At 44.5% G+C, this 16,014-nt stretch overlaps 1 protein-coding gene across 3 annotated transcripts in view; it reads left to right on the top strand.

The window, feature by feature from the left end:
* Positions 1-11,022, top strand: part of SYNPR (synaptoporin) — a 90,679-nt gene extending 79,657 nt beyond the window's left edge. For all 3 annotated transcript variants that reach the window (XM_068694381.1, XM_068694379.1, XM_068694380.1), the window contains 3 exons: positions 714-912; positions 8,035-8,226; positions 9,025-11,022. In XM_068694381.1, coding sequence (XP_068550482.1) covers positions 714-912; positions 8,035-8,226; positions 9,025-9,291 — 658 coding nt within the window. In that variant the 3' untranslated portion in view covers positions 9,292-11,022. The remainder of the gene's footprint in view (positions 1-713; positions 913-8,034; positions 8,227-9,024) is intronic.
* The last annotated feature ends 4,992 nt before the right edge of the window (positions 11,023-16,014 follow it).

Here is a 16,014-nt window from a genome sequence, read left to right as displayed (position 1 = left end):
TCTTTCTGAATCAGAAATTAAAATTATTAGAGCAAAGAAGGCTCTGGCAGGAGCTGTCAGACACCCACAAATCTATTAGCGTGGTGGCTGATTGCGAACGGTGTGTGAACACAAGCTTTGATTGCTAAAACCAAGGCATGCAGGCTGTTTCTTTGACTTGAGTTGTGTATTTTTGCTGCAGCTTGGCTTTAAAAACCTTCAGCATAGAGGGCTCTGTACAGCTCACAGCCCCACGACCCAACAGCTACTGGTAGCTGTGCATTAAACTGTTTTACACGAGTTTTGAGATTCCAAAAGTAGGTATCCCATGCTACTGATAGAGAAGATAAGACCTGTTCTCTTTTTCCTTGACTGTAAGAATTCAAGACTCAAATGACTTCTCGTGTCACCCTTTTTCAGTTGTTGCCATGGCAAAGCCCCAGAGCAGGTGAGTTGTACCAAACCACTGGAACTGCAACTTTTCTCTCAGATTGATTAAAAGTCTGATGAAAACATGTGTGCAGGTTCTGGGTCTCACCCAGAAGCAACCTCACGTGTATGAGCAGCCCCAAAGAGCACAGCCCACGAGACTGCTCTCGGGGCCAGTTATTCAAGCAGGAGATCCATGCGCATCAGGAATGAGACAGGGAAACGGCAAATATCAATGTATTTTTATTCAGGTAATGGTTCTCTATTTCTGTGCTTCACCTGCTGCTCTTTGGAATATTTTCCAGGTTGCATCAAGTGAATTTTGATGCTCCCACTTGTGAAGGGAAGCGCCGAGAAAAGCTCTCCTTGATAGGGGACTTCTCCTCTTCTGCGGAGTTCTTCGTCACCATCGCGGTCTTTGCCTTCCTCTACTCGCTGGCTGCCACCGTGGTTTACATCTTCTTCCAGAACAAGTACCGTGAAAACAACAGGGGACCTCTAATTGTAAGTGTGCAATTACTGCTGGGTGCGGCTGATTGACTTTTCTTTGAAGAATTACATGGTTGTTTTTCCAGAATTACCACAAGCACCCAGCGCATTTGCCTCAGTGCTGGTTTAGGAGCTTCCTCACCTTCCAGTTACCACTATATGCACCCATCAAGCTGTGCCTGTTTGTGCCTTTATTTTTGTTTTTACTGATTCTGAAAGGGTCATAACAAGAAACAAGTAATGATATGTATTCATTTTCTTATAAATCAAGGCTGTAAAACCCATGACAGCTATTTTGTTCGAGATCTCCCTTACCTTTTAATCCATCGTGACCTGTGACAGACCTCTTGGTCTTGCTTGTGCTCCAATCCTCAGCTGCATGAAGTTTGGCCAGGTCCCTGCATCCACAGGTTTTAGGGGCACGTCACGCTGCTAGAGGGAATGCTCTCCTCCTTGACCATGAGAATAAGGTTACACTAAAGGAAAGGAAATACCTTGCTCGAGTGTTGGTGTGAAGAGAGCAATTCAAACAGAAAGTGAATTTTTAGTCAAGATTTGGCTAAGGAAAAAGTTGATTCTCTATTTCAGAAAATATGAAGTTTAACACTCCCAGAAATGAGGCATTTGGGTGAGACCTGTTTCTCAAATGACTGAAAGTCACCAAAAAATAACATCAGAAAAACATAATAGGAAGGAAAATAAATCACCAACTCAAAAAGTCTGTACCTGATAAAGGAAATAGCTCCAGTAACAGCAGGTGGAAGATAAAACTGTAGGAAGGTAATCTTGGCAGTTTTGAGAGATTTTCTTGCTGCAAGAAAATGTGAGTAATTTAAGGTTGCATCCTTTGAAACTGATGAATTGATACAGAAGTAAAGGTTCTCAGTCTGCATTAAAGGGAATGAAGCCTCTTCCTTTGGAAGTCTTTGGGACTTTCCCTCTCACCCTGAAGAATTAAGGAGGAAGGAAGGGAAATCATCACAGTAAAAGGAGAGGTAAACTGGGCAAGATGAAGGGGTCCCTACAGAAACAGTAAATAAATAGTGCCTTGCTTTGCTTGATTCAGTATCTCATTTCAAACTGCCTCATCAAGGGATTAGTTGCAGAGATCTGCCATTTTAACTTTCTTGTGGAAAATAATTCTTTTTTTCTGACCAGCCATGCTATCCTGCATAATAGAAAAAGGAACAAGATAAATAACACTAATATGTCAGCTTATGATGTTGCCATTTGCCATTGTCTAGGACTTTCCTGTCACAGCAGCTGCAGTTGTGTTTGTCACAGGATGCACGCTGCAATCCGCTACAGCTTCAGCGTGGCATTGATTTAATTTGTTCTGTGTAATGGATTGTAATTGAATCTACAGGTTAAATTTAACTGGTGTCTGTTACCAAAGCCGCTGTTTGCAGTTTTCCAGTCTTTAAACCAAGCCTAAGTGACCTTATTTGTTCTGAATATAAAGATGCTTCTGTGCCCTACAGCAAAAGCAGCTCCTGCTGGGGCAGGAGCCAGGCTAAGAGGTGCTTAGGGTTATGTCCAGTCACACCTACCAGGAGGGGAGTCCAATGTGCTCTAGCATCTCCTCTGTGCTGCCAGCTTTGGTTTGTTTTACAAAACAAAACAAAACAAAACAAAAAACCTCTTTACCTGGATCACATCCCCAGTGGTCTCCTCAGAGGCTGCCCACTGCAGCAGTTGGATACATCTGCAGCCTGCCTGGGGCAAGGAGTAGGTCCTGTGCAGTGGAGACTTAAGGAAAATTCAGGACCTAAAGCAGAGAAAAAACAGATTGAGCCAGAAGGGATTCAAGAGTGAAGGGACACTCAGAGTGCAAGCCATCTCCCCAGGGCTGCAGGGCTCACCTGAGGGATGTAATGTGTTGTGTAAGGGAGGCAGGCGATGCATCTCCCAGCTCTGGGAAGATGCCACCCTGCAGTGAAGCACCCATGAGATCACACCTGTAACAAATCAGATATTTGATAGAGATTGTTCCTGCCAAAGACAATCTCTGCAGAGATCTGGGTTACTTTGTGCATGCCTGAGCCACACTAGCAGTCACCCAGCGCATCAGCAAGGGAGGCAGAGCCGTCCTCTCGTCTCTCCTAAGTAGAGCAGATCAGTGGGTCAGGCTCTGCTGCCAGGCTACCAGGTTTTTGTCTCTTAGTGATGAGCTTGGGGATGGTTTTGTCTGTCCTTGCTTCTGCTGCAGAGCCTGATCACAATTTCGTATTTAAAACCCTTCCCATTTTAGGCCTTCTACTTCCTCTTGGCTTGGTAGCTGCTCAGTCTGGGGTGGCATCTGCCTTTCGGCTGCGCCCTTTCAGAGCTGGCTGCCTTTCTTCCTGACGACTTCTCAGGATTTGAAAAATAAGTATGATAGAAGTAGAGAGAGGAGAAAAAACAAAATCAAAAATCCCTTGCACAGGCAGTAAAGCACTATCAATGCATCCCAAATTGCAGCAGGCCTGACTGAATGCAGACCATATGACTGTGAAGAATTAAATGACCGCTTGGTCACAGGAAACTCATGGAGAGAATTTCAGTTACAAATGTTTTGCATTCACCTTGCTCACACAAATACAGGGAAAAGCAACTGCCTGTGCTGAGAGCTCAGCTGAGCATCACTTTAACTGTGGAAAAAATATTTTAATGTTCAGAGAGGAGTGAGACATCATGGCAGGGAAATATTCCCAGTACTTGGAGCTGCTAGCTCCTCCTGTGGCTGTCAGGATGCACTGTGCAGTGAGCAACAGTTGCAGATAATGTGTGTACCCTCATCTTGCCTTGCAGCCTCCACAGAGGGTCAATTTGGGTGGCTTCATCCTGGATAGATAAATCTGAGAGAAGACCTTGGATTGCCAATTCCTAAAGGAATGAGCAGAGTTTACCTGGGATTAAAGTTGCAGAGGGAAAACAGAGTTGTGTATACGTGTATATCTCTTGATTAGCATCCAATCAACTGATACAAAAGCGTAAAGTGATTTAGTCAAAAAAGTGACTGACATAACCCTGGAAAGAGATATTTCATTTTTGTAGTGATTATTTGATAATCTCATTATTGCAGTGCATAAAGATGCTTACAGGTAAGGAGATGAGGTCGTTCGCATCTGGAGTCCCATGAATAATCACATTAAGCAGAAAGCCATTTGGTTCTTTATGTATGTTGTGGACCAAGTGAGTAAAGTATACTGCTAATTCTCTCTTTGGAGGTGTCTTTGGTTAAACATGTTTAATTTCCTCTGCTTTGCCCTGCCTTCTTGAAATAAAATAGGCAAAGAATAGAGGGCCACCTGTAAAAACAAAGACTGATTTCTTTTTAGTGACATACAAAACAAAACAACAACAACAAAACCAACAAAAATGTGAATAACCTGAATAGTTCTTTGCATTTCAAAGAGCTATGTCAGCCCACTTCTGTCATCTCTTTCTCGAAGCTCTGTGACCTTGCTGCAACCACTGGTGCCTCCCAAAGAGCCCTGCGTGTCTCTGCTGTCAGAGAGCTCCCAGGGCTGCAGACTGCAGCAAGAAGCATGTAACTGGCTCAAAGCTGGGTTCTGCAGGAAACCCAGGGTGGGACTTTGTGCAGACCAAGGGGCAAACAAAGAGCAAGGGGAGCCCAACGCTCTGCCCCGGGATGCAGCAACGCGCACCTTGCCTGTGAGCTCAGAAGCTCCTTGGGGAGATGCACAAGTGATGTTGGAAAAGATGAAGCAGGTTTTGCTACCAAAAAAGAGCTATATTGTAAGAAGGTGTTTGTCACCTGCAGCCACTGGCTGCTTTCCCAGGCTGGGGCTCTCGTGGAGGGGGTTGGTGGGGTGGTTCCTGTGTGACCATGAAAGCCAGGTTTTGGAGTGGTTTGTCCTGCCTGGTACCATGCTGGCCGGGGCAGCAGGGAAAGCAGGGACATGCATTACAGCTCCCTGGGGATTGTTGAAAGTGCTGAGATGTTTAGAGCAGGGAAAGGCACCTGCTGCTTCATGGAGTAGTGCCTTCTGCAGGCGGGTTTGGCTGGCTGAGGGCATGCAGTGTGCTGGGGTTCTGGATCCACTTCTCACTGCTGCCCCAAAGTCAGGAAACTGGCAAAAGCTGGTGGCTTGATAGCAAAGAGAAATGTTTTGATTACGGTGAGAGGAAAAGGCACATTGACAGTTCTATTCTAAATCATACAATGGATAAAATTGTCCCAATTAGGCATTTTTGGCAAAGTTGGTAATAGGAAGTTTCAATGTGAATAAGGCAGCAAGATTTTTTTCTTGTTGTGAATACTTCAAGCTCTTAAAAATTCCCTCCTTGGATATTCTGCATATTTTAAATCTTGTTTTCTGCTTTCTCCTACATGTTCCTATTTTGCTTTCTTCCCAAAGGCACCTGTAGGCAGACCAAAGTATCTCAGCTGAGATCTGAAAAAGAAACTTCACAATTAGAAGAATAGAGTAACCATACCACAATACACACCAAAGAGATCTGTAGGCATCGTTTCAAGACAACAGCTACAAAAATTACTTTGTTCCAAAGGAGGGAAAAAAAAAAAAAAAACATGCTATGGGGATATTAAACATTCAAATGCTAGATTTGTTTTAGTATGCAGGCACTCTGGCTTTAATTACCAAGGAGAAATTCCCCAGATAAACATTAAGCCACAGAACAGCTTAGCTTGAAATTCACTTTTATTTTCAGCATGTCATTATCTTGTAACTCTGTTCCACCCAGAGCTGTGAAAATGTTCAGCCAGGAATCCAAACCCACTTGAAAACAAGAAAGGTTCAAGTCCCAGCCAAAGCTTGAAGGTTAGCAAAGATTCAAAATAAATAGGGAAGACACAAGTTTGCTCTCGTCATATATTTTGTTCCTTGCACAGTGCAGAAGAGATGCAGCAAATTCTCCAGTCACAGAATCGTGAAAGGGTTTGGGTCAGAAGGGGCTTTAAAGACCATCAGATTCCAACCTCTCTGCCCCATTTGGAGCAGAAAGGCTTGTGCTTGTGGCTGAAGACCACCCTGGCTTTAGTCCCTGCAGTTTTTAAAGTGGTGTGAATCCTTCAGACTGCAGCACCGAGGTCAGTGTGTGCTACGTGAAATGCTGGAGCAGCTCACAAGTGATGCTCGTGAGCAGGATGGGTCCAGCCAAGAGCCTGACGGCGTGAGCTGGAGAGAGGGTCTGAACCCCTCTGCTGTAGGTACTTGCCTGGAGAGCTTTGCTCAGTTTAAAACTTTCCTCTTTTGTGCAAGTTTCATCTTCCGTGTTACATTAGTTTTGGTCTAATTGTCTCTCCCTTGAATTTCTACCTACTGTGTTTATTTTATTGTTAAGGCACTGATTCCAGAGCTTGATTTCACTTGGAAAGCATAACAGCGTGGTGATGTTGAGAGATAATTCATTATTGTTTAAGAAAAATATTCCCCAAACCCCTCGTACATCCTAGTTTATTGGGTTGATGGAAGCCAATATGTGGGCTTGGCAGCCAGGTACGTAACGCGTCAAGTCTCATTGCAAGAAAAAAGCATATACCATCATAATTCATAGCTTAGCAAGTATTTGGCATTTCTACCAGCTGGAATTTTTAGGAAAATATTTTAAATTGAGCTGTTGCCTCTAGGAAACCCATTTCTCATTCTGTTAGTGCGAGGACACAAAGCGTACGATAATTTTTCTTGCTGGAAATCTCCCTGAGAAGAGAACACACCGTGGGCTACGTGCCTCTGCCTACACCGGGTCCTGCTGGGCGCTAAGATAGTCGTCAGCTCCCAGCCTTCGCAGCACGCCCTCCCAGAGGGCCTGTTTGGGCAGCACCAAGGGAGGTCGGAGGAACTCAAAGCGCTGTGGCAGACACAGGCCTGCAGAGAATAAGTTGTGGCACTGTTTAAAAAAAGGATGTATCCTTTGGGAAGCATCCAAGCACGCTTAATTTAATCCCATCTGCGTGAGCGGAGCAGTCCTTTGTTCAGGGCTCACTCGAGTGGCTGGTTCATCTCCTGCTGCCTCTCCCATCGCAGAGGCTCGCGTCCACGCTTCGTGCCATGGAGAGCCCAATCCCCAGGGTGTCTGTAGAAAAGGAGACTGATTTTTCCCAGAGGATCCCTTATTTCTTTGGATACAGACCCTAAATTCTGTGTTCTTACCAACCGTTTTCTCCTCCTTTCTCGCACACCTTTACTTTGTAGGGGGAAAGGGGAAGCAGCCCCCACCAAGCTGGGGTATCGAGCCGCAGCAATGCAGTCAGCGGTATGTTAGACTTTGGCACCTCCACCATCTGCTGTGGGCTGACAGATGGGATGAGAGATGACAGCAGAAAGGCTCTTCTGTTTTAGCAAGACACAAGAAAGCTTGAAAAATCACACCTCCTCCCCCTTCTCCCCCCAAACCCACACAGCAACAGTGTCACTTGGCCACTTGTTCTGGCCAAGACAAGGAGAAGTTTATGCCTGTGCGTGCTCCTGAGAGCCTTTCGAGGGAAAAGTGAGCAGAGTGGTTCAGAGCAGAGCTGCTGGGAGTCGCTGCAGCCTGGAGGCACCGCCGCACCTTCTCCCCTCTTCTCTCATCGATGGGGATTAGGAGCAAAAGCGCTGCCGGGACAGGGGAGCTGAGCAGTCTCTGTGCTTGGCAAGGCTTTCTGTTTATTTGTTTGCTCGTCATAATTAGCGGCTGCACAGTTCATGCAACAGGGACATTTGGCCTTACCTGTAGCTGGTGAGAAAGCTCCTCATCTGGTAGCTGAGGATTAGCCAGTTCCAGGTTCTGCCTCAGATGCTGCCGCCGGTGGAAACAATTCCCATTGGAAACCCACAGCCCTCAGGAGGGCCAAGCTCCTTTCTGGGCATCTGAATTTTTGAATTGCACCAGACATCCCAAACAGACAGATTCCCAAGGCAGCTCAGCACCCTGCATACTGTCCATGTGCTTGTAAAGCTGCCCTCTGGCTGGAGATGTTGATGGCAGCCACAGGGCACATCAAGTTCTTCTGAAAATTAGTGCTGTAGGTGATGACAATAATCATGACCTGTTGCAAAATAACAAGCTCTTATTTGTTTATTTCTCTCTCCTCTGATGCAAGCTTTCAGTTTTCTGGTGATTTTTTAACATTATTTTTCTTCTCAATGGACACACCAGTATAATGCTCCCAACTGATTTGTCTTTTAGGATTTCATTGTGACAGTGGTCTTCTCATTCTTGTGGCTAGTGGGCTCATCTGCTTGGGCTAAAGGACTGTCAGATGTAAAGATTGCGACCGACCCAGACGAGGTGCTATTACTGATGTCAGCCTGCAAACAGCAGTCCAACAAATGCTTGCCTGTTCGCAGTCCTGTTATGTCGAGCCTGAACACTTCGGTTGTAAGTGGATTTGATTGTTTTCACCGTTACCTTGCAAATGTACTTTCATCTCTTTCACCCGTGTGTTGATCCAAATTAGCTAATGTAAACCTGTTAGCTGAAATGCCATCAATGGAAATAGGAGCTTGCCGCAGGGAAAGGCAGAGCCTGACTCAGAGCAGGTGCTGTGGAGCAGCAGTGGGATGAGTGTGAAGGGCAGGAGCTTGGAGGAAGCAACGTGCCTTTCCAAGCAAGTCCATCAGCCTGCTTGCTTGTAAGCTGCCCAGCTTTAATGCTTTGGAAAAGAAGTCTGTGCTGTACTTAAGGAAGGAAAGGTTTTGTGCCTGACAGATTCCTTTAAAAATCCTCAAAAAAGAGCAGTATAAATCAGTCTCTGTGTTTAAATGGCATGTTTAAATGTCATTTCAGTACTTAGAAAATGTTTGAAGAACAAAATAAATTATTTAAAGTCAGCTGAGCAATTAATTTCTCTCTTTTAAAAATATTTCCTTCCCATTTTATCTTTTCAATGTTTCTTTAAACTAAATTATGTTCTCAAACAAACAACAAAAAATTAGCTGAAAATGCCAACCTTGTTCTAAAACAGCAGGGGAAACGCACTTAACCTAGCGACCTAGAGCTAAAGGAGGTGAATTTAGGTGTTTGCTCCACAGCTGAGGAACCTTTCTGGCAGATTTGGGGAGAAGGACTGACTGGGAGCAGCCCTGCCTTCTCCAAGGACCACGCAGGGTCCCAACCATCAGGCTGGGCGGTGACACCACAGCTGTGGGGTGACGAGATCCTTTTCTCTCCATCCAGGTCTTTGGATTCTTGAACTTTATCCTGTGGGCAGGCAACATTTGGTTTGTGTTTAAGGAGACGGGCTGGCATTCCTCGGGCCAGCGGCACCCTCCAGACACCATGGAGAAGCAGTCCAGCAGCTACAACCAGGGTGGCTACAACCAAGACAGCTACGGGCCGGCTGGGGGCTACAACCAGCCGGGCTCCTACGGGCAGGTGGGTGACTACGGCCAGCCCCAGAGCTACGGCCAGAGCGGGCCAACCTCCTTCGCTAATCAAATCTAAGGTTTCACACAGCACAAGCTCTTACATCCCTCACACACAGAGCGTTTAACAGGTCTAGAGTTTCAGCGGCACCAGGTTTTTAAGGGTTTCACACAAATTAATACTACAACACAGTGTTCAATGTCGATTGAAGATCTTGCCCTACCTTCTGAGGTGGATGGGAGGTGGCCCGTGGCTGGGGCTGGCATTTTTAGCCCCTGACTAATGTCAGGAGTTGCACATTGCAGGTGGTGACCTGGAGTCCGTGTTCTAGTATGTTCTGTAGAGATAACTTTATGGTAGTTTTGTATGTGTTGAGATGGTAGAAGCATTTTGTAGCCACAAGTCTGTAGTATTTAATATGCATAATATAACTGAATTTCCTTCTGCATTTTGGTGACAAACAGAAGTGTTTTACTGTTATTTCTACTGATTATTCTGTATATCCATGCATGTAACATTTTCAAAACTGCCTGTCTGTGACTCTTTGGAGCATTTGTTTTGATTATATCTTCCGTTTCTTAAGGTTTTACTATTATTTCAATTAACCAAGTCATCTGTAATTTAGTGCATGGATAAGCAGTTTCATACTACCAAATGTCTGGACTGTGAAAATGGAACTTCTCAATTTCTGCCACTACACTTTGTTAAATGTCCGTTTAAAAGAAGTATGCATCTTTTATATATTTTGCAGAGTTGAATATATGGCTTACCCAAGTTCTGAATGCTTTGTAACAAAAATGTTTTTCCTTGAAATGGCATTCAGTAGTATATATGGTACCTAACCAATGTTTATTCCATTTAACTGAGCTAAGTATTCATTCTATAAATCACTATTTCTATGGATGTTTTGTGAATCTTTTAATGTGAGCTGTGGAGAATAAGGACCAAGTAACTGTGTTATATGTTTACAAAGGTATTTATTTAACTAAGATAACAGAGGTGCAGATATCAGTATATAAAACCACCTGAAGATGCCCTGTTGCTCAGTACAGCAAAACATGAAAAATGCATGTACTGTTGTGACTTCACAAAGCATAAATATTCCTCTCTACCCTCTTCTCATAAGACAGTCTTTCTATCCTTGCTGTTCAAAGATTGTTAGATATCCCTCTGTTCTGTTGCTGCTCTGAGCGCTAGCTTGGTGCCACTGGAGAATGTAACTGGATTGACCAAATAACCCAAGTTCAGAGAAACTCACCCGAAAATAGCCAGAGCCAGGTTCTTAGCCAGTTCTGATTTCTCCCTGGAAAATTCAGCCTGTCCTCACTATGGCATATGGGATGCATTGACAGAAATTAAAGCCTGAAGCACAATGTACTAATCCAAACTGATCATCTGCATTTCTAAATAAAAGTGTATCAGTATATAATCTTATTGTATGAGCTGTAATGTTGAAAGCATATTAGCTTAAAACAGCTTAGTTTCTTCTATGATTGTTGTAACCAGTTTATGGCTACTCGGTGGATGAATCTATATTGTGATATCTATTTGACCCTAATAAAGTTATTGCATACAATGCATGTTTTCAGAGTATGATAATATTAAAATGTCACTGCAAAATAACTAAGAAGATGGATAGAATATTATCTCTGTGCTTGACCTTATTGGTCATATTCTCACTGATTTCCAACACCTTTATGAGGTTTGTTTTAATGTTTAGTGGAGTACAATACTTCTACAGATGCTTGTCATTAAAGGTCACTATCACAAGTTTAAACAAAAATTAAACTGCAATTTAATATCTGCCCACCTCTATGCCTCTCTTTCCATCCGTCAGTAGGACTAGCCCTGTGCTGTGCTAACTGCACCAGTTCTGTGGATTGCTGGAAAAGCCGTTTTTCAACTCGAAGAAAAGACAAACTTGAGTAACTAAATGTCCTTGTATTCCAAATGGGATCAAAATCCAATTTTCTGGGTCAGTGAAAAAATTTATTTTGGCTTTCTGTTCTTTTGTTCCTTCATTTTTAAGTTTGGAAAAAGTTAAATATAGGCAAGTGAAAAGAAATTGAAATCTGTGCTTGTGGGGAGGGATGGGAATGCGCTGCAAGCTCTTCACATGTCATCCTACTTCCCCTCAAATCATTTTATTTTTTTTAATCCACTTTGTTGATCAGGACTATTGTAAACTGTGTACTCAATGCCTCTCTCTTAGAAGTAGAGGAGTACGCTTTTTGTGTGATCCAAATTTTTCTTCATCAACTTTTCCACCTAGGTGATTAGGGTCCCATTTCCAAACTTTTCTATGCTGCGTGTCAGAAACTTGAGTTTTGCTGAGGTTTGTTCCTGTGTTTCCAACAAGCTGAAATTCTTGTGTGACCATGTGAGCACAGGAACTGCAGTATAAGACCAGAGGTGTGAGACGTTGATTTATTTTGGGTATTACTTGTGTAACTCCTAATCTGAGCAAAGATTGTCTCAAGAAGAGCAGAACTGGTGCTACAGTTGACAAGAGTAGTAAAAAAGGTCCATGTTTTCATGAAAGACTTGCCTTTTGCTTTACTGATTGGCCACAGGTACACTATTACCTTGCTGCCACGCAGAACAGATGAGCTGGTGGTTGTCCGATAAATCCTTCAGGGACTAGCCTTCACTGTGAATTAGAAGGGATGGAAAATCTCTTCATCTACAGCTTTTCAGATTAATATACTCTGGCGGTAGCACAAGTGAAAACAAAAATGATACATGTACTTGTCTGTGTTACATAAGAAAATGTTTCTGAATGCTTCCTCTGTGTTCATCTGGATTCAAGTCTTATCACATCCTTTGGCAATCGCTGAGGAATTGGAAGTTTATTTGAACTGGGAATAGTGACTGTACAGCAGAATGTCAAGCAGCAAGACAGCAAAGACTTTATTTGATGTATCCTGGTTTTAAGACAAATAGCTAAGTAAACTCTAGCATCCTCTGTGAAACTGCTGCTGGCAGACCGATTGCTTTTCTTCTCCATCATTAGTGAGTATCTCTGCCTGTTAGTTAAGTAACTAGGTCAGCCTGGAAAAAAAAATAATATGTTACTTGAGCTTCTGTGCTGTCCCTCCTGTTTTCCCATGTGTTTCTCTTTATAGCCCATTTCTCAGTCACCCTGGATGGGAGCATATTTGCTTTATCAAGCGTAGCGCTGAGGAGGAGAGGCAGGTACCTCTATGAGTGCAGCAGGGAGGTGGGAGCACAGGACTTTCTCTCTGTGTGCCTCCCAGCCCAGCAAGAGGTATACTCACGTCTTGTTTGGGGATTTCCCCCTTTGCTCTTGACTGGGGAGGGAAGGATGTTGCAGAGCTGCAGCCTCATCCCCTCTGTGGGATGAGGAGAGGGGCTGGAGAGGGCAGGGAGAGTGGCTTTGGGTACCAGCTGCCTCTGCTGCCTGCTTTTCTCCCTTTTTGCAGATCAAAATCTGCATGTATGTGAACGGATGGGCTACTTAGTTTATGCTCTCCTTGGCTTAGCTATTCTTTTCCAGGATTACTTTCTATTCCCTCTTGCTACTAAACCCAAGAGCTTCTCCTCCTGGAACTTTTTAAGAGCAGCAACAATCTGTGTTTCAATATTAATATCTGGCACCAATTGTCCCATCATCCATCAGTGCATACATCAGTGTGAAGATTTGGATTTTGTTAGTGTTTTGCTGTAACATTTTAGTAGTTGAGCAGGGGGAGCATCCCTTTTGTCACATTTAGCAACCGGTTTCTTTTCTTACATTTTTATTGTTGTGTCTTTCTTTAATAAGATTTTCCATTTTTAATGAGTATGGCTGCCTTTTTAAAGTCTAATTGTCCTTTAGTAAAATGTGTCTCAGAGGGAAGGTTATTTGGTAATAATATTTTCAGACTTCACTCTGAAAATGAATGCCATACCAAAACGGTTGGGATCATGCCTTATATCTTTTTCATGTTAGATCTTCAGAGGCAGCGAGGGAGCTGGTTGCCTGCGTGCCAAGGACCCCCGTGGCCTCTGAGCTCCCCGGCAGCCCCACGGGAAGCATGAGCAGATTTTGGCCTGTGCTATGCGCCACGTCTGAGAAGTGCCTGGGCGTGCGATGACAAACGATGTTTCCCTGCAGACAGCCTGCTTCTAATAGCTTTTCTTAAATGGCATTTTACCTGCTCTGCCTCAGCAGTGGGATTCATTAACATTTTATTCATTCGTGGCCCCAGAGCTCGACCCCAGGCTGAGTGCCACACACCATCTCCTGTGCATGGTGGGGAGATGGGCTGAGGTGTCTGTGCCTCCTGGATGGGGACCTCTCCTTGGTCAGTCCTAGGTTCAGGTTTTGCATAGGCTTGCGTTTTGTTTTCTTCTGGATGCCTAGCAGCATGTGAGCTCAATAAAGGCGATCAGGAAGTCTCAGCAGGAGGCTGGTGTCAGCTTTACTCTCCTTCTGTTGGGCTGCCTTTTTTGTTTCCCTCTAGAGACAAAGTGTCCTTATCTCCAGGTAAAGGCTCCACCTGGAAAAGTCCCCAGAGCAGGCTGCTGTGGTCCCACAGCCACCACAGTGCTAGGATTGAGCCCACGGAGCACTGGGTGGTCCTGGCTCAGCCTGCACAGTGAGGCCTGGGGGCATCGCGTGGGGGCTTCCCATTCCTCACCCTTTGGGGGAAAAAATTAACATCAGGTAAGATCAAAATGACCACATTCTGGTCACAAAGAAATCAGGCTGTTAGCACCCTGGGTGCAAGTTAGCAACGCTTCTCCTGCAGCTCCTGGAGTGTCTCTGCAGCTTTGGGCACTCCCTTGTGCCACCGCCCCTGCCCCAGCACGGGCAAGCTCACACCTGCCTCTGGCCGCTGTTGTAGGGGCATCACTAAGGGAGCCAGGACTCTGTGCACACAAGTGTTTTGCAACATAAACTGTCCTGAATGGCAGGAAGTTCTTAGAAGGGATGGGAAAACTCTGGGAAAGTACCAAAAAGGAAGGGGAGGCAGAGGCTTTTTGCAGTGCTTGCAAAATCTGAACTGAACTGCATGTAAAGATTGTGTAGCCGTAAGCATCAGGTTGCATATTTTGTGCAGACAATATTGTTAACGTGTGAAATGTGCTAAAAATTGCCTGATAGAAGCACCTGGATATCTCAAACATAAATAGAGTGGATCAAAATAGATACAGAACAGATGGCCCTGCTCCCTCGCACCTTGCTGACCAGAATACTGCACCAACACACACAGCCAAAATCTTGCTGTCTTCAAAGCTGATCAACGCTTGCAAAAGCAAGGGTTATCCTTGTGCTACCCTGTGCCTGTAATGCACTAACGCTCCTGTGTACACTAATTAATACATCCTAAAGAGATAAAGTTTCCCAGGCTTGCCTGGGCTTGCTAATGCCCCAGCAAAGGAAATCATCTGCTCTGGAGAACAGGCTCCCAAAAGTCAGTTCAATTTAAAAAAAAAAAAAAAAAAAGATTAAAATTGAGCTGAAATTTGATCTGCGATGGAAATTGCCCAAAGCCCAGGGAGCTGGCTCTGCTCGGCAGCTCCCAGCACCGCCTGGAGCTGATAACCGTGCAACAGGGGCTGTTCCTCGCTCTCGTTTTTACCTCGGATGCTGAGACCAAACACCACCAGGATGGATTAACCAGGATGTAAGGCTTTTTCATGCCTTCTTGTATGGTTCAACAGATGTAAAAGGGAATTATCACTTCAACGTGGTATCAAGACTTTTTTTTTTAAGAGCTTATGGCAGATTACTAAGCCTGAATTCTTGTTTAATTTTAGTGTGTTAATTGATGGGATAATGAGCATTGATTATATGTGTTTTGGCTGCGTCATTGCAATTATAGGCTCTGTTTTATTCATGAGCCAGTCCTAAAGAACGCACTAGAGATCTAAGACAGCTTAAACCTCTCAGAAAAAGGCTCTGAATTGTTTGAGTAATGACACTCTTAGATGGAAAATTAAAGGTTCTCTTTTCCCATGCTTTTTAAGATAATTAAAATCCAGGAACAGTAAGGTGGTGAACATCCTTATTCATTAGCCTTCAGTAATTTAGCTTCTACTAAACGAGGAAAACATTTTAATTCTCTAGGCCATCTGTTGCAGTCTCCTTTGCGTGTCCTGTTACATAAAGTCTCATTCTGGGAAGTCTTGACATCGCCTTGTATCCTTTCCCCAGGAAGGATGTGCTGGATGAGGTAGCTGAAGCCACCACCTTTTAACAGCCCCCCCAGGATGAAAATAGCCGCTCAGTCCTTTAGATCACTGTCACCCTGTCTGGACACCCCTCAGCAAAGGATGCGCAGCAAGAACGTGCCAGAGACGGGCGGCGTGACAAGCTGTGTGTTTTCTGGTAGCGATATCCATGCCAACAAATAACAAAGTTCATCAGAGCCCTTCCAGTTCCTCCACTTTGCGGCTGCTCTGCCAGATGGCTCAGTGCTGCTTTTGGAGGCAGGCAGTGTCTGCTCGGGTAAAAACCCAAGCCAAGGCGTGGTGCCGGGCGCTGCCGTGCTAGTAGCTGGGGCACCAGCAGAGCTCTTTGTGCTGCTCTCCTAGGATGATGCTGGGTCAGGATTTGGGAGACACCTGGTTTCTGACTCTGCCTAAAGGAGCAGCTCTCTTCATAGCCTGGGGCAAGTTACTTTATCCCACACCAGGAAGGCTTCTGATTAAAATGATACTGGGTGCTGCTTTGGTGGCTGAGTTAGTCCTGGTGTAACATTACACCCCACAGATGTAAGGGGATTCAGGCCCCATCCGAGTCTGGTTTGTTTCTATTAAGTTCTCCCAGAAAATAAAGAGCAACTCTACCTG

Source organism: Anas acuta, chromosome 11 (assembly GCF_963932015.1).
Source record: "Anas acuta chromosome 11, bAnaAcu1.1, whole genome shotgun sequence".
Taxonomy (NCBI): Eukaryota; Metazoa; Chordata; class Aves; order Anseriformes; family Anatidae; genus Anas; species Anas acuta.
Note: the sequence above shows the minus strand (reverse complement) of the source record. Positions and strands in the feature narration are given on the sequence as shown.